Genomic DNA, 25946 nt, shown 5'->3' on the forward strand with positions numbered 1-25946 from the left:
AAAGCTGGGAAAATAAGTATTAAACACGTCACCATTTTTCTCAGAACACATATTTCTAAAGGTGCTGTTGACTATGTTGGTAGCGGCCAAAGAAATCCACATATGCTAAAAAAAAAAAAAATCTAATTAGTTTACAAATTATGTTATGCATAATAAAATGACATGGAAAAGAGGTATTGAACATATGAAGAAAGAGAGGTGTAGAAAGCCCAGACAGCAGCTGAAATCTCTCAGTAGTTCAGCAACCCTCTGCCCTTCGTCATTGTTAATTAATATCTGCTGCTTCAGTCCAACGTCTACATTAGCAGCATGATGAAGATGAAATCAGGATGGACATTTCAGCAAGACAGTGATCCAAAACTAAATTCTTTGAGAAAGAAAATCAAGCTGTAGAATGGCCCAGCCAATCACCTGACTTGAATCCAATAGAGAATACAAAATAAAGATCAGATTTGATAGACAAGACCCACAGAACCATCAAGATTTTTACACTCTGTTGAAGTCTGTGAAAAACTCACACCTGAGCAATTCATGTGGCTTCATTCTCCAAATGAGAGGCGTCTTTAAGCTGCCATCACCAAAAAAGCCTTTTATATAAAGTATTAAATACGTTTCAGCACTTCAGAACTTTCTCCTTGTGTCATGCCATTTTTATTACACATAACATTTTTTCAGATTTTTTTTTTTTGTTTTGTTCTATTTTTATGTTTGTATTGTTTGCTTTTTTTTTTTATCAAAATCTGGTTCAATTCCATGTCAACAGCTCCTTTAGAAATATTATTCCCAGGAAAAACGACATGTTCAATACTTATTTTCCCCACTTTATACTATGATGTTATGCGATAACGATAATTTGTCAACATGTTGTGCAACCCTACTTCCAGTTTTATATGTATTCTGTATACATACTATGAAAAGTTTAGTTTTTTATAATGAACTGTCCAGAATCTTTACACACCTTGACCTGGAGACTGTTTAGATGCATGCCACTGATGATAAGATGACGGATGTGTACTGTGTGATGACCGAAATGGCTTTAAACACCCATCAGGCACAAGAAGTCAACATGACGTCAGTTTGACGTTGTACCCAAACATCAGGGTACATTGCATTTTGTTTGGAAATGAAAATCGGGTTGACATCAGAACCCAACGCCAGGCCGACGTCAATGTCCAGCGTCCAACCTAAAATCAACCAAGTATCAACGTCCAAAGATGTTACACCTTGATGTTGTGTGGATGTTACCACTATGATGTCTATCAGACGTTGGATTTTAGTTGCCATACTTGACAAATAAATGCCAGTATTTGACGTCAATATGACGTTGGTTGAAGATGTTGACTCGACATTGAATTTTGGTCACTTTCTAACACAACCTAAATCCTTAGACACTGGCTAGACATTGAATTTTGGTCACCTGACATCACAACCTAAATCTAACCTATTATTAACATCCTATGACGTTGTGTGCCTGCTGGGCAATAACTACAGAATGTTACGTTTACACACATCCACAAATTACATGTAAATGCATCAGCTTTTTACACATAATACTCACTACTCACTACTCTTGAGTACTTTTGAAAGGTCTACTTTTCACTCATACTTGGAGTTATATTTACAACAGATACTTTTACTCTACTTGCACTACATTTTTAGGCAAGTAATGATACTTTTACTTAAGTATGATTTTTCAGTACTCCTTCCACCACTGCTAATCACTCCAATTTTTCTCCCAATTCTGAATTTCGCAATTCTGACTTTCTCAGAATTGTGAGTTTACAGTCTCACAGCTCTCCCTGCAGACCCCTCGCACCGTGGGGGCCTAATATTTCTTTTTGTACCATCACATCTTTAAACAATCTTGTTTATGAGTGTGTTTTTTGCGCTGCTCGGAGGCAGTGTGGTCCTGCAATTAGGAGTTTGAGTCTGAGGGCTGCAGGACTGGGTGAGGGGTTCGAGGAGAGATGCAGGCTGGGGGATCGAGGCAGCCTGAGGCCCTCTGAAAGCCAGATGCAGCATTGTCTCTCTGGAGTTGGGGGTTGTTTTTTTGTGGAGGTGATCGCTGCACTCGGGGACAGCTTGGATTACTAAACAGAGGAGAGGAATTTCACACACATCCTCTGCCTGTATGTGTGTGTGCGTGACAAGCTTGAAAGGGGGAAGGGCATCTTAATATTGCTAGTGGAACATCATTAGTTTGTCTTGCTAGAAGGCGTATAATAGTTCACCCAAAATTAAAATTATGGGATTGTTTACTCATCCTAATATTATTCCAAACTTGAGAATGACTCTTCTCGCATGCAAAAGAAGATACTTTTAAAAATGTTGGTATCCAGACAGTTTGGGTTCTCATTGACGTCCATTCTAATGTTTGCCTGGATCTCAAGACATTTGGTTTCTGCCTTTTTTAACATCAGATGTTACACAGAAAACAGAAAATCGTGCATGTTTAGAATCCATGACAGTATTTAAATGTTTGGGTCAACCAATCATTTAAGGGTGGAATAGGGGACTGTCTTCAGAGAAGTTTTTGTTATGCTGTTTGAAAGTCTCTTCATGTCCTTATAGCAATCATTAAAATAATTCGTCCAAATGTACGTATGTAAAGAATGTAAATGTAAGGAAAGGTCTGTCCAATCAAAACGTTCGGCCCGAGTATTACTATAGGCCAGTGTTTCTCAACCACGTTCCTAGAGGACCACCAGTACTGTATGTTTTGGATGTCTTCTTTGTCTGTCACACCCATTACAGGTCTTTCAGTCTCTTCTAATGAGCTGATGATCTGAATCAGGTGTGTTTGGTTAAGGAGATATAAGCTGTGTCCGAAATCACATAATTCTGTACTATATAGTACACTAAAAACAGTATGCGAGCCGAGTAGTAAGTCCGAATTCATAGAATTCGAAAAACAGTATGTGAGAAGTACCCGGGTGACCTACTACTTCCGGCGAGATTCTGAAGTGCGCATCGGATGCACACTACGCTATCTCAAGCACCACGAGAGAATTCATGAATGATAGTGAAGCAACGCAACTGTCGCAGGTAGGTCACGTGATGATGACAAAATGGCGGATGTAGTACATCTGAATTCCATTCATACTGCTCACATTCATACTGTATAGAACGTACTTTTCTAACGGTCGAGTAGTACATTTAAATTCAAATGCATTACCTACTAAGTAGTAGGCGGTTTCAGACGCAGCCAGAGAAAATGTGCAGGGCTGGTGGTCCTCCGAGAACGTGGTTGAGAAACACTGCTATAGGCTACCTACCTACTTGCCGGTCAAAATATGTAATTTCATACCTCTGTGCACCGAATTTGCTCATTAAGTATTACATCTATGGTGCTGTCACTTTTTCACCCTCTAAACAGTCGCACTGGATTGCTGGTGTTATCAAAACACGTATTTATTAACAAAGACACTTACTACAGGCACTGGAACATATGTATACACGCAGGAGAGCACATAATAGAACTAATTAGACACAGGGGTGAGACACAGGTGGACACACTGAAACATCAACAAACGGCGGGAAAATGGAACGAAGGAATAAACATTGACATAAACACGGAAGCTACTTGACAGTTGCAGATGGCAGATAAACATCAACAACCTGAGTTTGTTATTGTAATTATTAACTGTATTATAAAGTTTTGTCTCTGTTCAATGTTATGTGATGTTGTCAAGTGAGCGTTCATGCTTTCAGGAGAAGTGGCTTTGGATGGCGTTTTGCAAAGAGGGATGTACAGTAGACTTTCAGTGCTATCAGGCTAATGTTAGCATTTTCCAAGATCTCCTATTCCAAGTTAGCATGAAAACAAAAATAGGTCTAATATATTGTTAAAATACATGTTCATTGTCTTTTTTGGAGGAGTTATACCAGTGCTTCCCACAGGTTTTAAATATAATTGCGGTGGTAGCCGGATTCCCTGCTGAAAAATTCAGCTTAAACCAGTCTGGTTGACCAGCCTGGTTTTAGAGGGGTTTTGGCCATTTCCAGGCTGGTTTCCAGCCATTTCCAGCCTGGTAATAGCTCGTCAAGGTGGAAAATGACCAGCAAAATCCAGTTAAAACCAGCTTGACCAGCCTGGTTTTAGCTGGACATAACTGGTTTTGGCTGGGCTCCCAGCATGGCTAGGCTCGTCAAGCTGGTTTTAGCTGGTCATTTTCCAGCCTAACCAGCTAAGACCAGGCTGGAATTGGCTGGAAACCAGCCTGGAAATGGCCAAAACCCCTCTAAAACCAGGCTGGTCAACCAGCTAAAACCAGCCAACCAGCTTAGGCTGTTTTAGGCTGTTTTTTCAGTAGGGTTGAAACACACCTTTTACGTTTTAACATAAATGGTCAACTACATGTGAATTTTAACTATATTTTTATTGATTATGACACTGTTATAACCTTTTCTTTTCAATGGGTTAAAAACATTTTAAAAAGGCTGTGGTAATAAAAGAAATCCACTATTTCTCTTACTTTTGTGCTATTTAGGAGCCATGCAACACCCCCTGACAGGAAAGACTGCTCTCTCTCTCTCTCTCTCTCTCTCTCTCTCTCTCTCTCTCTCTCTCTCTCTCTCTCTCTCTCTCTCTCTCTCTCTCTCTCTCTCTCTCTCTCTCTCTCTCTCTCTCTCTCTCTCTCTCTCTCTCTCTCTCTCTAAAGTTGCTTTATTGGCATGACATTTTGTACAGTATTGCCAAAGCATTTTAGATATGTATAAAGTATGTAACATATTAACATTAAATAAAAAAATACAGCAAATTCAAAATAAATATCAGAAAAAAATGAATTAAAAAATAGACATTTTTGCTAAAGAATTATAATGATTACTAGAATAAAAAGTGTAGATTATTTAAAGAAGGCAATTTGGTTGATTAGCTATTTCTAACAAATATTTTGCAGCCATTATAGATGTCATTTTGTTCTCTTCGAGTAAATAGTAAAGTTTATCGTTTATTAAATGATTAATCATTTAATGTTTCTCTCGCAGCTGCAAAAACAAACACAAATAACGACAAATTTAGAAAGTAAAAGTAAAACCCGAGATTTTAGGAGATTCAGAAACTACGGTCGGATGCAGTTTGGCAGAAAAGGTGCGTCTCTGTGGGTCTCTGTAGAGCACATGAGATTGTCTGAGTGAGTGACAGATCACACACACAGAACCAGCAGTAGGAAACAGAGCGATAGAAGATTTTCCATTGGTTAATCGATCGCAAATATTTGGCTCTCTTGGACGGATACAAAAAAGTGTAAAAGGATGATAATAATAGTATTATTCATGTGTCACCACCAAATACACTATAAATATACTTCTTTTCTCCCCTGACTTATTATGCGGTCTCTGTCACCATCGTGTGGCGGAATGTCAACCATTTTTGCTTTGCTCAGTATGGCAGGCTGGCCGCCGACGCTGAATCTTTGAAACTTTGAATGTTTTAAATAGGTACTATCCTTATAAATAAACTGCATAGTTACAATCTAAAAAACAACATTCTCGTCTAAAAAAGCTATTATGTTGTCCAACAGCAGCAATATTTGTCACACTGTAGTCCTCTCCTTGCCACTTGTGTGGGCGAGCAGAGTGGGAGTGGGAGTAAAACACAAGGGTGAAGAGGCTGTGAAGCCTGGTTTATACTCGACGCGTCCGCTAGTTTGCTTGAGTGTGCGCGGTAAAGGTGACGTCATTGATGTGTTTGCGGAGGTTGCTATAGGTGCGCTTGACATGATTTCGGCTGGCGGAGCGCATTATTTTTTTAAAACTTGGGTGAACAGTTCACGCGCTGCTGCGTTTGATTTGAGTTGAGTATGAAACACTGAAGAGATTTTGTCAGGTACGACTGTACCAACATCTTTATGATCAGTGATCATAGAGATAATCAGATGATCGATAATTCTTGGCTAGAAATTGCAACAGCCATGGGAAAGACCTATTTGTTTACAATATACTGATGCCCTGTTTTCTACGCTTAATTGGTGATAATGGTCAGGTATATTGGACAATTATTCCTTTTTAGCTTAAGAAGAGGACAGAAACTAGCCAGACAATAATGTGTGAATTGTTGCACGGCCTAAATCTAAAAAAAGCATCTGTATTTTTAGTAAGTGTACTTTTTTGCTTTTATTCTTGCTCTAATAAAATATATATTTGTAGTATATATTTGTAGAGCAACTCATGTTCTGTTGTCATTAATATTTTAATAAACTTTAATAGGTAGAACTGTCCGAGATATGAACAAAAGCAAGTGATGCATCAAAGGTTGATTTTAAAAAAATCTTGAATGGTTATAAAAATCTTTATAATCATTAAAATAATTCAGAAAAATTATAAAAATAATTATTTTGAAAATATTGAATGATATTAATAAGATGACAAAGTTCCGGAAACTTTCCACTTCTCTGTTTATCCGTCTGACTTTACGATCAGTTTCTTTTGACCACCCCCTGTTGTTTTAAAGAATTTCCCAACGGCGAACACGTCAAGTTTAAAAGCCTCGTCCGTTTCGTGAGGTGCACGTGTAGTCAGCGGATTCGAGAACCAGACAGAACTGTTATATAAAGTTATATATAGCAGAAATATTTACTGTATTTTGAGTTGTCTTTTTCTGTGATTTTGAGATTACATTTCACAGCTTATGTCTTTGTTTATAGCTTATGTAAGTTTATATCTTACAAATACAAGTTAAAATTTTGCAGTTGCAACATGCTTTATGTTAAGAGTAAAATAATATTAAATCAGACCTCATTTACACCTGTATGTAGAGTCGCACACTTGTGATTGCATCATAAAATACCAAAAATGCATCAAAATGAGCTGTAAACTGCACCTCTGATCTTCATCTGATCACATAATTGACAAAACCAAGACGAGTGACACAAGACAACTTTAAAAACGTTTGTAACGGCCTGTTAAGCGCAATAAAACAATGTGTGAAAAACAACAAGAGTTAGCACTGACGTGAGAAACTCCTTGTTGGAGAGACATTTAAATGAATAGGCCAGTAAAACAGTTGTTAGGAACGCCATATTTGGAGTCCAAGATGGTCAAGATTTCCAGCAATGATGGATGATCCCTGGAAATAAATCTCTTAAAGACCACTTTGTCCAAAAGTAGGGGGGAGTAAGTTCTCTAGTAAACCGTTTGAGATAGATTTACAGTATATAATGGAATATTTACAGGTGGTTTGTCTTTTTTATTGCCTTCTAAAAGTTCTGCACAGAAATCTGGAGCTCTGATTAATGGTCTTCTTTTTCTTCTAGGTAAACACGTTCCAAGTGGTGCTCGCTTACAATGAGAAGGACACTTATGCGCTCTTCCTATACCCTGAGGACGGCCTGCAGTTTTTTGGGACACGGCCCAAAGAGTCTTACAATGTTGAAATTGAGCTTCCAGCGCGTGTGGGCTTTTCCAGAGGAGAGATTTCCTACTTGCTTTTTTCTCGGACAGAAGGGCCGTATTACAGCCTCACCACCAATGAGCAGTCTGTCAAGAACCTGTACCAGTAAGCATTGCGGGAATTACCTTTTAGGATGGGAGTTTAGTTTAGAGATAATACAAAAAATAAAGAAAAGAAAAACACAGTAACAGCAATACAGCAGGAGTTTTTACCTGTACCTTTGGAAATCATTTTAATATGCTGATTTGCAGCCTAAAAACATAAATACTCTTGTGTTTTAGAATTCAAAAGAAGATGATTTATTTAATGTGTTTTGTAACAAGTTGTTGTACATTAACACACTGAATGAATTTCCAATGTGGTTAAAATATGGTAATTCTCTGATTAACATCATACTAATGATGTAACCAAATAAGAATTGTCATTAATGCAAAAGTATCAATGTTTTTGGCGTTTGTAATTTGTAACATGGTAAAAGCAAGGTAACATGGTAAAACACAAGGTTCACATACAACCTTTATTGACAAGTATTAATTTCTTCTAAATAGAAATTGTGTAAACCAATGTGTATAAACATTGAACACAGCATTAACATTTTTTACAAATAGATTTGTTCATTTATTGCAAAATTATTTAATTGTATTTTTATTCATTCATTCATTTTCTTTTCGGCTTAGTCCCTTTATTAATCAGGGGTTGCCATAAGAATAAACCACTTATCCAGCATATGTTTTATGCAGCGACCTTTTTGCTGTGAAGCAACAGCGCTACCCGATTCTGACAGGCGCGTGCGAGTAAAAGACTTTTTGTCTCATTTTACGCTTGAGCAACTAAATGAATGCTAAAGTTTATTTAACTGAATGTATTTTAATTACATTACAGCATTGATACTGTAAAAGGAACCGTATAAATTGGAAAAAAATTCACAATAACAGGTCACCGGAAGTTTATCAATATGGGAAAAACACTAGCTCGGCATATACCCTATTAGGTTAACTAGGCAGGTTAGGGTAATTAGGCAAGTTATTGTATAATGATGGTTTGTTCTGTAGACAGTCGAAAAAAATTAGCTTAAAGGGGCTAATAATTTTGACCTTAAAATGGTTTAAAAATATTAAAAACTGCTTTTATTCTAGCCGAAATAAAACAAACAAGACTTTCTCCAGAAGAAAAAATATAATCAGAAATACTGTGAAAATTTCCTTCCTCTGTTAGACATAATTTGGGAAATATTAAAAAAAAATAAATAAAAGGGGGGCTAATAATTCTGACTTCAACTGTATATATATATTTTAATATAAAATAGGATAAAGCTCTCTCTCTCTCTCTCTCTCTCTCTCTCTATATATATATATATATTATATATGTATATATATATATATATATATATATATATATATATATATATATATAAATTAAATTAAAAATAATTAAAAGTGAAGGTATTAAAAGTATTTTTTCACAATAGAGCTTTTTTACAAGACGGTGATGACGTGTTTCAGTGATCATCTGAATCTAAAATCCTCAAAAGTTTGTAATATTTAGATTAAAAAACATATGTACATTCATATACTTTGTATTATATCATCTTTGCATCAAATAAAAAAATAGTAATGCCAAGCTAGTTGTTTCTAATATTGCGTTGATGGGACAGTACAGTAAATTTAACACTGTTCTCTCTTCTGGTTGCCGTTATCAGTCTTGCAGTTTTTTTCCCCTTTTTTAAGTCATGAAATGTTTTTCTTTTATTATTTGAGCAAATTGGAATCCTAAAAAATTTATTTTTGGTACTCTTCCATTCATTTCTCTTTGAGATTACCCAACTTTGACGACTTCCACTGCCGGAAATGTGAAAAGGGTCTATAAAATTAAATAATTACTAGACTGTAAAAAATGTAATGACAAAAAGTCAGGACAACAAATATTTTTATATTAATTTAAATAAGAAACCAGGTTTCTACAGTTTTTTAACCTAAGTTTAACTTAATATAGATTTTTTTTTCAAGTTGAGATGACTAGAAAAGACTGCAAGATCTTGCTAGATGCAGTATTTTTTTACAGGGTTGGAATAAAATGATAAAGCTTTTAATTTAACATTTTATCTCTCCTCAGAAAGGGAAACATAGGAGAGCCCGGAGTTTGGCTCTTCCATGTTGGAAGCCTTTATTCCTTCCAGAATGTCGTTCCTGCACAGCAAGAGGCCGTTTCAAGCAAATCTCCCGCTGTCCTGGACACTGTGTTCCCTGATGAAGACTACACAGACGAGGAGGAGTACGATCCCATCGACCCAGACTTTCAGGATCCCACAACAACAGAGTTTCTGGAGCCTGAGTCGGACTCCTCTCTGCTGGAGCGTCTAAACCAGGAGACTCCCCTGGGTCAGTCTCCACTGCAGCCTTCAGTGTCGGGTCCAGAAGATCTTCCCCAGCCGGATCCTCATCATGTTCAACCTGAGGACAACACTCAGCCCCAGTGGCCCTTACCAAAACATGCTATTCTGCAGGTGTACCCGAATCGCGCGAAGGACATCCCAACTCACCCTTCTGATGGCCAGGTGTTCAGTGTTGAGGAGAAAGTAGACTTTGATTCTGGAGGTGAGGATTAATCTGTAATCATTATTGATATACAGTTGAAGTCAGAATTATTAGCCCCCTGTATATTTCCCCCCCAATTCAACTCTGAACACATAAACATAATAGTTTTAATAACTAATTTCTAATAACTGATTTCTTTAATCTTTGCCATGGTGACAGTACATAATATTCAACTAGATATTTTTCAAGATGCTAGTATACAGCTTAAAGTGCAATTTAAAGGCTTAACTAGGTTAATTAGGCAAGGTAGAGTAATTGGGTAAGTCATTGTATAAGGATGGTTTGTTCTGTAGGCAATCGAATAAAAACATTGCTTAAGATGGCTAATAATGTTGACCTTAAAATGGTCTTAAAAAAGCTTTTAAGCTTTTATTCCAGCTGAAATAAAACAAATAAGATTTTCTCCTGAAGAAAAAAAATATTATAGGAAATACTGTTAAAATTTCATTGCTCTGTTAAACATCATTTAGGAAATTGTCACAGAAATGCTAATAATTTCGACTTCAACTGTATACAAAGCTTTGCAAATGTAAACTTTTCTAAACCCCGCCCTAAAATGTTACTGACCATTCGTAGTATCCTAGTCTAGCAGCTGTTTTTGGAGAGTATAAATATATGTAATAAAGCAAATCATGTGAAATATAAATATTAAATTAAACATATTTGTAAACAAATAAATATATAATTAAACAAAATGCATATAACCATCTATTATTATTTATTACACAAAAATAAATTACAATAAATAACTATTAGTTCTATTCCATAATACTACTACTGCAGTAATACTTTTAATAAATATCTAAACAATAAATGCAATAATCCTTTAAATATGTGTACAGTAAGTTAGAATGTATGCTGTAAAAAATACATGAACAATTTGTCAAGACAGCATATGTTTTTTTAATTATTGTAACTTATTGAACTTATTTAACTTATTAAAAGTTAAAACAAAGTTATTAAGTTACGCAACCTGTTTTAAGTCAGTTTAACATAATATAAGTTCAATAGACTCATAAAGTTAATTTGATTCAGCTTAAAAGTTTAAGGCAACCAGAGTTTTTTTACAGTGTGTATGTATGTACAGTGCTCAGCATAGCTGAGTACACCCCATTTTGAAGTTTACATTTACATTTATTAAATAAATGTTGAATATTTAGTAAATAAACATTTAGTAAATAAACATTTACTAATAGCAATTTACATAGCAACAAAAAACATTTACATAGCAAATAAACAAACATTTAGTAAATAAAAGTTGAATATTTTTATCTATTTCTCAATTAATATAGGCAATGTATTTTGGTGCATTTAAACTAAACAGATTTATTAAACAGATCTATTTATTAAAATAATATTTTAGTCAGAACATCTTTAGAAATAGAAAGATAATACATTTAAATTCATGCCAAATATTTCAAAAATAAAATACAACCTACAAAATTTCAACCAAAGTTTAAACATTTTTTGTTTTTCTTGAATTTCGCTTTTTTAAATTTTCTATTTAATATTTTTCTATAAAATAAATTTGTCTGTACTAGTTTTTGGACCGTTATCATAACTTATTTTGTTAGATTAGCTCCCGATTTGGCTTAAGTACTGACTAATTTATTGTATATGCACAAATATAATATTGTAAAGCATCCTATAGGAAATATTCATTTAAATGAGAGATTTGTGAGAGGTGTACTTGTATATGCTGAGCACTGTAAATATGTATATATGCATTGTTTCATTTTCAGTAATAGTAGTAATAAATTCAGAATTATCATAAAAATTATCCACAAATCTATATGCACATATGTTTTAAACAAAATGCACATAACTATGCAGTATTATTTATTGTACATGTATATACATCAGAGATGCCTAAACTTGGGCCATGGTTACCTTTGATTTGGCCCACTATCTCATCTGAGAAGAGAGGGAGAATAATGGGGATGGTTTAGAGATTTTCAAATTTAACATAACTTTTTATTTGTTTGTTTTATTGTTAAGCTACAAAAAAAAAAGCAAACTGAAATTTAATGTTTCAATTGAAATGCTGTAGTTTAGTTTAAAATGTACAAATCACCCATATCACCATACCCATTACATCGGTCAGCCGATGGATAGAGGACAATGCAGAGACTTTGGAGAGCAAATCAAGACAAAGGCAGATTCTGCTTGACGAGTGTATTCAGCATTGAACTCCACTGTGTTATAAATGTGTTCATGTTTTTATTGCAATAAGTTATAATTGAAAAGTTATACTGCATTAATTAATACGATTCATGTTTTCTATTCATTTTGAAATATTATAAAATAAATTATGAAATTACCCATGGCAACTCTAATGTAAATAGTTTGGTATATCTCAATGATATTTGATTTTTGGCCTTTCATACGAAAAGGTTTGGACACCCCTGATATACATTGTTATATATAAAGTACATTAATCAATACAAGATAGTTATTTGTATTTTGTTTAATTTTCAGTCATTGTAGTAATATACTCAGAATTAACATAAAAATGATCCAATACATTTTTAACAATTCATGTGCGCATTTAAATTAATATTATGTTTTCAGGAGACAGAGTTTAGCAAAAGGCAAAATGTAAACAAAATAGCTGGGTAACTCATATAAAATATATATTTATTGTTAGCAAAGGAGCACAAAATGTTCTAAACGTCACAGATTACACCAGTCTTTTTCTTTGTTTCTTATAATACAGATAAATAGCAAAGCTTGCATTGCTACTATGTAAACCTCAAAATACACCAATACATTATTCATACAAGTATTCATGTATTGTGACTTGCATTTCCAGTTTCTCAGAATAAATATCTGTCTAGACAATCCAGAGCACCTCAGATCATGTAGGAATTTAACCAATGACTTGTACACTGAACGAATTTGCCTTTCCTACCCTATTCAAGAGCTCTTTCTCTGTGCTTCTGCCTCTGTCCCGTAGTGATCCATTACTCGACAGATAATAAAGAGACGTGTGAGCGTTTCCAGCAGCAGTGCAGTCTGAACGCTCACTGCACAGATCACTCCACCGGCTTCTGCTGTCACTGCAACTCCGGCTTTTACGGCAACGGCCGCCACTGCCTGCCAAACGGTAAGACTCCACCAGAGATGCAGTAAAAAGAGCTGTTGTAAAAGCCACACATAACATGACCGTGTGCTGAAAGCATGAACAACACTGGCAGGACACCTCTGGGGATTTATTACCAGTGTTTTTCTTTCCAACACAGTATTTTTAAGAGGGTAAAGATGTATATTTTTGTATCGCAAAGGAATTTGGTGATAACATTTGGATTTCGGCAGATACTTTGTGCTGGTTTGCGTGCAGTTATTTTCTGTTGGATCTGGTCTCGTCTTCCAATCTAAACTTGAGCTGCTTGTGTCCCAACTATCCATCCTAAACATTCATTCATTCATTTTATAGGCTTAGTCCCTTTTATTAATCTTGGGTCGCCACAGCGGAATGAATCAGCATAAGCGGATGCCCTTCCAGCTGCACTGGAAAACTGGGAAACATCCATGCACACTCATTCAAACGCATGCACTACAGACAATTTAGCCCTCTCAATTCACTTATACCACATGTCTTTGGATTTGTGGGGGAAATCAGAGCATCCAAAGGAAACCCACATGGCCATGAGGAGAACATGCAAACTCCACACAGAAATGCCAATTGACCCAGGCTGCGGCTCGAACCAGCAATCTTCTTGCTGCGATCATGCTACCCACTGCGCCACCGTGACGCTTCCATCCTAAACAATATCTAAAAAATAATGTGTGTCCCAAATTGTGGTATGTTAAAATCACAAAGTTTCACCATGGTCTGCTATTTCAGGTAGAAATTTATGTACATGCCAATGACTAATATTGGCCACAATACACTGCAAGTTAGAACTACAAACACAGGTAAAATTGTTAAAAACTACAAACATGGCATATGTCTTAGACCAAAGCTTAAGTGGAGAGAATTAGGTGCATGGCTTTGGATGCAAAAAACAAACAAACATTATATATAGGAGCAATATCACACGAGTAGCAGCAATATACAGCCACATCGTACTGTTAAGAGTGTGATGTTGCGTTTATACAACAGTTCAGTGGCATAATCGTGTGCATAAAAAAGAAAATCAAACACGGAGAGTCTAAAAATGCTTTTGTATGAGGAACTACTTTCCTCCACCATTTATTTACATCTGAAGCTGATGTCAGAACAGCAGAAACCATTGCTACCTCAAACTTAGTACCTCAAAGCTAGTATTTGAATGATACTCTAACGTAATGTCTAAAGTGGTGACAAAACAGGTGATTTTGCTCACATTTTAAGATTATAAGGCAGAAGGCCATGAAATGCCATCAGTCTACAGAGATTTCCCAGTATTTCTCTGTTGCAATCGGATTATCAGTATAATTAACCCCCAAAAAAGCCAAAGCACAGCAAACACTACCAGTTTACTATGGTGTAAAAACAGCACTACAACATACAAAAGAGAGAGATCGTCTTAGAATGTAACTTACCTGTTTTATAATGATTTGATCAGCTGTAGCTTGATATGTATGCTGAGTTTTTCTCCTCTAAGGGTTTATTATGCGGTCTCTATCACCATCTTGCTGTAGAATGTCAACCATCTTTGCTCTGCTCAGTATGACAGGCTGATGGATGTCGACATGCTGTATCTTGGAAATTATAAATATTTAAAATAGGCACTATCCTTGAAAGTAAACTGTATAGTTGCAATCTAAACAACCACATTCTCACCTAAAAAAGCCTCAAAAGTACATTATGTTGCCCAACAGCAGTAATATTAGTCAAACTGTAGAGTGTCCTCTGCTTGTCATTGTATGTGGGTGGAGTAATACACAAGGGTGAAGGGTGAGCGCTGTTATTTGCAGAATATTGCATGGCTATCAGCCAATCAGATTCAAGATACAGACTGAACTGTTGTTTAAATTAATATATAATTCTAGAATTTTAGTATAATTATAATATAATACATATAATATTTGTTTATTAATAATATAACATGTAACTGTTTATAATATAATTATGTATTATAATATTAAAATAGTTACATATTATATTATTAATTATTATTATTGTATTATGGTTCATAACAATCTTATAATCATAATGGTCTCACGCATCTGACATGTTTTTTATATATATATATATATACAGTATATATATATATATATGTATATGTATATATGTATATGTATGCGTGTATGTATGTGTGTATATATATATATATATATATATATATATATATATATATATATATATATATATATATATATATGTATGTAAACCTTTGAATAGAGTTTATAATGTTTACATAAATAAACTTTTGAATACATAATTATTGCTTGGAATTATTGCATAATTTTATTGCCTCATATGCTTTGGAAATTATTTATAAAAGAAAGGTGGAGGAAGTGACAGGATGATTGTCAGGGGTTATAACTAAGCAACAGAAGTCTAGAAATAGTTTGTAAAGTAGTCGTAGTTTCCAAAGCTTGCCTAGTTTTTTGTTTCACATTCAAAAATATGTACATTTATTCATGGAAAGAGTACTGTACATACTGGTGTAGTATAACTAGGTGAACTGCGACGTGGGATTGTTTTTTTTACTGACTGCTTGCGTGCTGAATGGTTGCTAATTGCGTGTAATTGGTGAACACTTGTGTTAACTGGCTGCGGTAATACCCACAAGTCCTTTCACAGTCTCTTTGTTAATAGCTGTGGCCGGCATGCCAATTTTGTGGGAGGTTTTTATGTCGGAAACACTTGATCTTTTGGAAAAGCTGACAGGAATTCCCTAGTGAATCATTCGGCGGGGCTTGAGTAACAGGAGCTTTTCAAGACGGTGACATCAGATTGGCTTTTTGAATGACTGTAATCTACCTGCGAACATCCTCTACAGGCCTACATGTGAAAGAAAACTTGAGCCTTGTTGGAAAGTGGCACGTCTGGCTTCTGCTGAATGACAGACGTTTGTGTCTGAGAGAAAATATTCAGTGGAAAAGCTTCCTCAGCTGTTGGATATGCATGTATACAGTAGGATCTTTGTGTGGCCGGTGAGGGAGGCGGTGAAGAGGGAAAACCTCTCTGAAACAGCTGAGTAACTGGAGGAATTGTGGCTTTTGGGAGATGTTTGGGAGAAAAACTGAAGAAATAACTGAGTGGATTCGAGTGAAATCTTATGTTTGTTATTATATACAGATAACATTTCTTTCATGTTTCAAATAAAAATAATATCTGTTAGAGCATTTCTTTTCTTCACAAAATGACACAGTTATTTTATAAAGTCACAGTTATACCACCAAATACTGATACTGGGATACTGGAACACTCCTTTTTGATAATAGGCTCATTTTATAACTCCCTTAGATGTAAACAGTTGAGTTTTACCATTTTTTAATCCATTCAGCCTATCTTTGGGTCTGGTGGGAGAATGTTTAGCTCAGTTTAGCATAGAGGGGTGGGCAAACTTGGTCCTGGAGGGACTAATCAAACACACCTGAACAAGCTAATCAGTGTCTTCAAGATCACTATAAATCTAAAGGCAGGTGAATTTGATTAGGGTTGGAGCTAAACTGTGCAGGACACAAGCCCTCCAGGACCGAGTTTGCCCACCCCTGGATTAGACCATCTGACAGCCTTGTTTAAGAGGGGTTTTGGCCATTTCCAGGCTGCTCTTAGCTAGTCAGTCTGGGGAAATGACTAGCTAAAACCAGCTTGAACTTCCTGGTTTAAGCAGGACATAGCTGGTTTTGGCTGAGCTCCCAGTCTGGCTAGGCTGGTCATCTAAGCTAAGACCAGGCTAAAAATGACTGAAACCAGCCTGGAAATGGCTAAAACCCCTATAAATCTAGGATAGATGACCAGCTAAAACCAGCCAACCAGCTCAGTTTGATATAAGCAGTTTTTTTTTTCAGCAGCCTTGTCTGCTACTTTTCCTAGTGACTTTAAATATGGATTTCTTTATTGTCTAGCAACTTACTGAAAAGTAAGAAAAAACACAACCTTCTGTTGGCAAAAACCTAACTTTACCTCAGATATGTCTTTCAAAACAGCATATTCAATATAGCAAAAACAATTCTCCTCTGCTTGAGAAAGTCAGAATGAGTCTTTGACATTTGCGGGTGGTCTATCATTAGCCTAAGTATACATTTCTAGGGGGACTAGGAAATATGATTGTCATTTTCATGTTAGCAGAGTAGCTGTACATAACTAAAGTAAGATATATGGAAAAATAATGTGATTTTCTACAAGTGAATTATGAGCACACATCGCTTTGCATCTTATAAACACAACCAAGCCTTAAAAATACACTTTGGACCACCCCTTTAAATTTTATTATCTCAGTAGAAGCTTTGAATGTAAATATGACTTGACAATATGAAGTCTTATGTGAGAACGGTAAGTATGACCATTATGGTCATTCTAGTAGTTCTCAAATTCTGGTATTCCCAGTGTCAAAACAGTTTTTAGTTGATTCTTATTTGAAGATGATTCTGAGCTTTATTTTCATGATTTTGCTCTCATCTTGTCCTCAGGTGCACCTCAGCGTGTGAATGGAAAAGTCAGAGGGACTGTTCTAGTTGGTGGGACGGCAGTGGATCTGGGAAACATCGACCTGCATGCCTATATCGTGGTGGGCGATGGACGAGCATACACCGCTATCAGTGAGGTGCCGGAGCCGGCAGGCTGGGCCCTCATGCCCGTGGCCCCCATCGGAGGTCTGTTTGGTTGGCTCTTCGCCCTGGAGCTGCCAAACAGCCTTAATGGCTTCAGTATCACCGGTAAGGCCGTCATGATCTCATCTTCTGCCTCTTTAATGGTGTTTGTTAAAACATATGGCCTCCTGCTGGGGGATTTTATGCTTGGAGGTTTTGTTCTCACTAATAGAGTCTAATATTCCTCTAATTCAAGTCAGGTGCTCCGTTGTAGAATAATACGCTTTCTCTTTTTTGGAAAAACACCCAAATGTTCATCAAGCACCATTACAAGGGTCACAACCCCCATCTGGATCTTATTTGGTGACTTAATAATATTTGTCTGCAGTAAAATGAGTGAGCCACAACACGGCTCTTTAAGGACCTTTAAAAGCAACATTTCTGTTTCGCAGGTGCTGAATTCGTTCGGCGTGCTGATGTGACCTTCTCTCCTGGTAACCAGCGTCTCAGCATCGTCCAGACAGCCACAGGTTTGGATAACCAGAACTACCTCAATGTGGACACTCATTTACAGGGCAGCGTTCCCTTCATCCCTCCTGGTGCCACAGTGCAGATGGAGCCGTTTAAGGACACCTACCAGTATTACCCTTCATGTAAGAGAAAAATCGTTATTTGTTCATTCATTCATTTTCTTTCGGCTTAGTGCCTTATTTGTGGAATAGTGGAATGAATCGCTAACTGTTCTGGCATATGTTTTACGCAGCAGATACCCTTCCAGCCGCAACCCAGTACTGGGAAACACCCATACACACTCATTCACACACACTCATACACTACGGCCAATTTAGTTCATTCAATTCACCTATAGCACATGTCTTTGGACTGTGGGAGAAACTGAAGCACCCGGCGGAAACCCACACGAACATGGGGAGACCATGCAAACTCCTCACAGAAATGACAATTGACCCAGCTGGGACTCGAACCAGCAACCTTCTTGCTGTGAGGCGACAGTGCTAACCACTGAGCCACTGTGCTGCCTAATCATTAATTTTATTTTATTATTTTAAACTGAAATAAGAGTTATAAAAATGAATTGCACGATTTGATTGTTTTTAAAAATGTTTTGCATCAAGACTTTTTTGAAAGAATAAAAACTTTGGATCTGGGGAGAGGTCAATCTAGTCTATTTCTAATCCCTGTGGCTCTGCTTTGGTTGTGGAAATTTAACATTGATCCAAAATAAACCATTACATTTGGGTAAGATTGGCAATGGAAATTCGGAAAAGTGGTTCTACCGGCGTACTAAAAGTGTTTATGAGAAAATCAATCCATCAAATATTTCTTAAGCACCAAGTCAGCTTATTAGAATGAAATCTGAAAAACCAAAAAGTGTGACACTGATAACCAGGGCCAGACAAAATCTTTTTTGACTTATTTTTTTAGCTATTTCGGCACAGTACTTTGTAATAAAAGAAAATAAAAGAAAATCTGCCGATTTATGTAGAAATTGAAAGTGAATTGAAAGCCTAACTCATGCATTAAAAAATACTTTTTAACTTGTATTTAAGGGTTACAATTCTAATCCAATTAGAACCACTTGGTTGGTAAACACAGCTACAGTAAGACTCACATTTAATTTACCTATTAATAGTCAAAAAATTTAATACTGGTCAATCAAAATATATTAAATCATCAAAACAATTTTACATTATTCTGTAACATTGCTGAAATGAATATAAAAATAAAATAAATATATATTTAAACACAACACATTTACATACTGTAAGTAAAAAATAGTCTGAATGATGGGCTCTGAATTTGCCTACTAATAAATAATGGTGCAAAAAAAATCAGATTTGCCTCACATTAGGGCTGTACGATTAATTGAAATCGAATCGCAATCGCGATTTGAAAAGTTGCAATTAGCTAATCGCAAGAGGCTGCGATGTGAAATATATAGGTATTGTATAATTTCTCCCACCCAGAGCAAATGCGTGACTGCCGTCTGTGTGTGACGGTCTTACTAGCCAATTGAGTGAGCACACTTTTGTTCTGCCCAATCAGAATTGTGCGATCAAACTATGCGGAACGCCCACAATGAAACAAATAAACAGGAAAGCGTGCACAACTGAGATGATGGCGTCTGCCACTTCAGAAGCATTAATGGACTAATTTATATCAAAGAAAAACAGCATGTCGGTAATATGGGAATATTTTGGTTTCAAAGTTTCAGACACCGAATAAAAACTGGTCATTTGTAAGAGCTGTTGCAGAATTTTTGCCACATTTTGTTTTGAAATACAACAACCAGGACCTAAGAAAGCATCACAGGCGACTATATGAGGATTTTCTTGCTAAAGATTTAACTAAAAGTATTGCTAGTGACACTCAATCTAGTAGTGAGCAACAGCAAAGTACAATTTGAGAGTTGTGTGCAGCTGTAGCCCCATATGAAAAACATTACGAAGGCACCAGGAGATAACTAATGCCATAACTCACTACTGTTTGCTCTAGAGAAAAATCAGTGTTCAATTTCTGAATATTTATAAACAAATTTGATTAGAAGTTGGAAGTTGGTAATATGTTTCAGTTTCAACACTCTGCATTTTAGCAGTAAGAAGGTACGATACAGAATATTGAGCTGAGGCTTGACTACAGAATTAAATCGTAAATCAAATCGAAATCGCAATATCTGTTGGAAAAAAAGTTCGCAATTAGATATTTTCCCCCAAATCGCACAGCCCTACCTCACAGGTAACTTACATGCTGTACTATATCTTTATAGAATTACACATTTAAATAAATAATGTTCTAAATAATTGCGATTTTACTAAAAGTTTCATAGTAAACCCTTGTTTTGAATTTATTGAGCATAAAAAAATAGCTGATGTCATTTTAATGAATGACTTGGTTATTAAAAAATAAATAAAAGTGAGCTAAAACATTGACATCTTGTGATGCCTCCTGTCTCTTCTGTTTTCTTTCATCTGTGTCTGCTCTTGATGCACCCTAAATAAAAGCAGTTTTTGATATCGCTGAACATGAGATTGCTCAACCTGTGGGATTTTGAGTCTTGAACTGATGCCCGGAGATTGTTGTGAATTGTTTTCTAAACTCTTGCCTGTTTTTTTCCCTGTTCTCAGTGATTACTTCCACATCGGTACGTGAGTTCAAAGTCGTGTCAGCTGAAAACGGAGCAGAAACCTTCACTTTCCAAGTTAAGCAGAACATCACATACAGGGACTGCAGTCATGGGCCCCGCAGCAGACTGGAGACGCTGGAGCTGAAGATGGAGCGTGTATTTGTTATGTACGTCAGAGAGGAGCGCATCCTTCGATACGCCATCACCAACAAGATCGGACCACTTGGAGGTGAGCGTCCAGCACAGTTATCATATCCTCTTAACTGCTCACAATTAAATTCTGTGATTTGAATGTGCTGAATGTTCCTGCCAAGTCACAATGAAACAAAAGTAGTGCTATTTTTGGGGGGCTGGGGGCGGGGGTGTTGGGGGGTTATTCTTCTAAGACTGTTAGCATATATTTTACCCACACGGAAAGAACCTATATAAACATATGTTTCAATATAGGTTTTGATGTAGGTTTTTAATATATGTGACATATAAAATTGGCCGTTTTCATATAGTGTGGTTTATTTATAAACTAATTTCGAGAGGATCACGTGCTTATAATTGAACACAGCTGGTACCACATTAACTCCGCATATTGCACCAATCAGATGAATACTGACACACTATAAATTACAAGAGCTTTTTACTCCAGCCATCTTCGTTTTGAAGAATCCCCCTTCCACCCCAACTCCTCCCCTTCTCTGATAGGGCGGCATGGTGGCCCAGTGGGTAGCACTGTTGCCTCACAGCAAGAACGCCACTGGCTTGGCCCTCTCCGGGCCTTTCAGCTTTTCTGTGCGGAGTTTGCATGTCCTCCCTGGGATTTCCCTGGGTCTTCCGGTTTCCTCCCACCGTTTAAAGACATGCACCTTAGATAAACTGACTACTTCAAAACTTAGTCAGATATATATATCAGCAGTTCACAGTAGGGGAGTTCTCGAGTTCAAACTCTCCTCTCGCCCTCCAAACGGGAGGGAGCCCCGGGCTCAAGGATATTCTGGGCTCAGGGCTCTCTCCTGGAACAGCATGCCAAACATGCTTTATTATCAATCATCAGCTAAGTGTGAACTCTTGAAAGCCCTATACTGTATGTACATGCAAGATTTGTCTCCTGTATAGCTCACATCCCACTTTTGCAATTGTCATACATGATGCCTAGCTCATATTTTCAATTATCAAGGCAATAACTAAGACCTAACTTTTAAAAAAATGTAAAAAACACATGTATCTGTGAACACATTGTTCTGGTATCTGAAATTGGTTTCACAGATTTTTTATATATGTACATACAGGGCTTGACATTAACTTTTTTGATCACCAGCCACTGTGGCTAGTAGTTTTCCAACATTTACTAGCCACTCACCATTTTCACTAGCCACAATTTAGTTGTTGTGAAAATATATTTTATATGTGTAAATTTGACTTTGACTTGCTAAAATGACATGATTTAGATTTCCACATGCCTCATTCATTTAACTGTTTGTGTGTCGTGTATGAGCTTGCTCAATGAGCATGAGCAAATGGGTCATGGTTTCATTCATTCATTCATTTTCTTTTCGGCTTAGTCCCTTTATTAATCCAGGGTCGCCACAGCGGAATGAATCGCCAACTTATCCAGCACATGTTTTACGCAGCGGATGCCCTTCCAGCCACAACCCATCTCTGGGAAAGGATCATGGTTTCATAGTGTCATATTACAGTTTTTATTTCACATGACTTTTCAGAGCTCAAAATGAAGGATTTACCAAATTTACCTCTGACCACACAAGACATAAATAAATAATTATTTCTTAGCCACACAGTTTAAATGTCAAAACAAGCTAAATATAGCTGTATACATGTACTTTTTATTTAACAAAACATTTCTTAAATAAACAAAACTACAATTGACATTTAAAAAATAATTATTGTCATGTATCTAAAACTATGCACAGTAATCTGTCCTGGGTAAAGGTCCCAGATCACCAGTTAACTACACATATGGGAGTTAATCTCCCATTAAAGCAATGTTATTGTAAAAAATTATCATTAAACCATATTAACAAAAAAACTGTAAGCAAAAAAAAGCCGGAGACATACATATCGTATGTGATAATGAAAGGATGATCACATGCACACGGTTAACTTTAGGCCAGTTAATAATCTGTTCAAATAATGGTTAAAGTGAAAGAAACAGGTGCTGCTTACAAAAAGACAAATTTGGAGCTCTTGAAAGCTGCAAGACTGTGGGTACATGAGCATAACTTTTTGTCTAGTCTATTTGAAAGAGATCCGATCACACCAGTTGCATTTCTAAGAATGGTTGCTTCACGCAAGGAAACGGGAGCGCACATCACATCCGCTGTTAGCGCGAGTGATCATCCTCTCGTTTGGTATTCACCTGCTTTCTTTTGCTTGTGCAAACAATTATTTTTGTCAGTCGCGCTGCTTCTCGATTCTAAGATGGCATTTGCACGCATATTGGGCCATCTTTTTTGTCGAAAACTGTAATTTTTAATTTATTTTCAAACAGCCAAAGTAGCTGTGGCGGTGGCTGTCTAACCCGGCAAAGCTCAAATCTACCCACGTTTGGCGGGCTGGCGGTTGTTAATGTCAAGCCCCATGTGCATCTAATATAGAAAAACATGCAATTTTAAATATTTCAGATAAATTAAAACCTATATTAAAACATATATGTTTATATAGGTTCTTTCCATGTGGGTTACTATTGAAATACTTTTACTTCTCTACAGGCTATGATCATTGAGAATAATATTACTGCATTTAGATTGTATTTTTGATTTAGGGGTCAAATGTGATCAGGAAAAGTTTGAATGAGATTCACTAATTAGGCTAATATTAGGTGTAGCCAGCTCTCACTTATTTGCCATAGTTAAATTCCATAACATGCCAATTACATGTGATAGCAATTTCAAGTGTTCGAACATACATATATAAGTTTTTTGCATTTTTTTAAAGTTCTTAGTTATTGCCTTGATAATTGAAAATATGAGCTAGACATCATGTATGACGGTTGCCAAAGTGAGATGTGAGCTATATAGGAGATAAATCTTGTATGTACTTATAGGGCTTATAAGAAGCAATACAGGAGATCTATAGGGCCTGTATATGCACATATGTTCACCTCAATTTTGCCTATATGTGGCATATATATATATATGTATATGTACGCATATATGCAGTGTATATATTATCATATATGTGCATACATACTGCATATACAGTAGGTTTCATTTATGCACAATTGCACATATATCCTCATACAGGTTATTTCCTTGTGGGTAAGCCCTTTTTGCAAAAATGTATGTTTGTTGCAAAAGAAAGCCCACCATAAACTGTGTCAATGCTTGCCTAATTAAATATTCATGAGCTTTGCAGTGACAGAAACAATCACTCTTAGGTTGTTCTGTAAGTTCTTGTTTTCTTATCTTATTTGCTGTATTTGTACAATGATTCAGGGGCATTTATGTGGTGAGGTTTCACAGTTCTACATTTATTTAACAGTTGTATGCTTTTTGCTGTACTCAATAAGGTATATGCACAGCTGTTTTTTTCACCTACCGATATACTTCCAGGGAACGTTTAATGTGACTTTTTTCAGTTTTATACTGTTCCTTTTACAGCATCGATGTTGTAATGTAATTAAAATATAATAATTTAAATAGACTTAAGCATTCATTTAGTTGTTCAAATGTAAAACGAGATGAAAAGCCGTTTACAGGCACCGTAAGGATCAGCAGGCTATCGCAGAAACTCCATTGAAACTGTAATAAAAGACATGGCGGGGAAAAATGGAATTTAATTTAGTGCTTCTCGTACATTCTGTGACCCACTTTATTTCGTATATTAATCAGACATTAATCAGTGGTTTTTAAAGTAAACAGAACTTATACGCACCAATTTAATACTGTTCACCGGAAGCGCTCTAACTTTGTTACTGAAAATTAAAAGGCCTTCTACATATACCCTATTATGGCAGTGCAGTTAAAATATTAAAGAAACGTTCCACTATTTTTGAAAATAGGCAAATTTTTACAATGTATGTAGAGTTTTGGATCCATTCAGCCGATCTTTGGGTCTGGCAGGAGCACTTTTAGCTTAGCTTAGCATAGATCATTAAATCAGATTAGACCATTAGCATATCGCTCAAAAATGACAAAAGAGTTTAGAGAATTTTATTATTTTAAGCTTAGAAGCAAATTACTTTATTTAATAAATTTTTTACCTCACTACTGTGCAAATAAGCACTTTAACCCAAGGAAAACATATTTTTTATGTTTGATAAGTTTAGTGGCTAATTTGTGCAAATTCGAGCTGAATTCGTATGAAAATGTATGATTTTTAAAAAGAGGCGTGGCACCAAACCCAAACCGTCATTGGGGGATAAGCAAAACATACTAAACTGTACAAATGACATTGTACAAATGCATTCGAATTAGCCACTAAATCAAAAAGTTACCAATTACCGTGAGATACTGTAGCATTGGTTGTATGTATTTTTAAACCGTAAGTAAAACAAGTACCAAAATTACTCCGGATTAAGTCAACTCAGGCTATAAAAACTGTGAAAAGCCTATCTGTCCTGTCCAATTTAGAGAAGTCTCCTTGTACATGGCCTTCTGTTCGTCCTTCGTTTAGACCAACCTTCATTTTTGGCATAGTTTCTTTATTAGCATGCTGACTGATGTGGCAATGAGACGTCTGGGTCTCACACAGGACTTACACTGGCTCAAATTCAGCTGCCTTCCCATCATGCAAAACAGGTCTAAGATAAGCACCTGTTGCTTTCTGCCACAGCCAAGCATTAGACGACAGAAAGAGGAGGACTGCACTTAAAATTAACTATGTCTCTGAACTGAGCCTGTAGCAGTTTATGGGGCTTTGTGTGCACATTTTGTAACAAATCCCTTCATCCAGTGAGTTCCTGCACGGAATAAATCAAACGTTTCTTTTTAACTCCTCGTTTTGCGACCTTGTAAAGCTGCGTTGGTCCTGAGAGAGGTTTCAGTGGGAAGACGACGCATTACGTTGAGCTTTGTGGTTTCTGGCTGGTGCTGTGGATGTTGACTTTAGGATGATAAGTTGGGGTTGGGATGAGCGTATCTCCAGCTGGGATGCATCTAGTCCGTGGGCCGAATGA

The 25946-nt window shown here is 36.3% G+C and overlaps 1 protein-coding gene across 1 annotated transcript in view; it reads left to right on the forward strand.

Moving 5' to 3' along the window:
* The window catches only part of nid2a (nidogen 2a (osteonidogen)), an 88761-nt gene that overhangs the window by 15364 nt on the left and 47451 nt on the right, over window positions 1-25946 (forward strand). Inside the window, 6 exon segments of the mRNA XM_056476622.1 lie at window positions 7257-7498; window positions 9506-9987; window positions 12944-13093; window positions 17557-17802; window positions 18129-18329; window positions 20820-21047. Of these exon segments, the coding sequence (XP_056332597.1) occupies window positions 7257-7498; window positions 9506-9987; window positions 12944-13093; window positions 17557-17802; window positions 18129-18329; window positions 20820-21047 (1549 nt within the window).

The sequence above is a fragment of the Danio aesculapii genome, chromosome 17, assembly GCF_903798145.1.
Source record: "Danio aesculapii chromosome 17, fDanAes4.1, whole genome shotgun sequence".
NCBI classification, from domain to species: domain Eukaryota; kingdom Metazoa; phylum Chordata; class Actinopteri; order Cypriniformes; family Danionidae; genus Danio; species Danio aesculapii.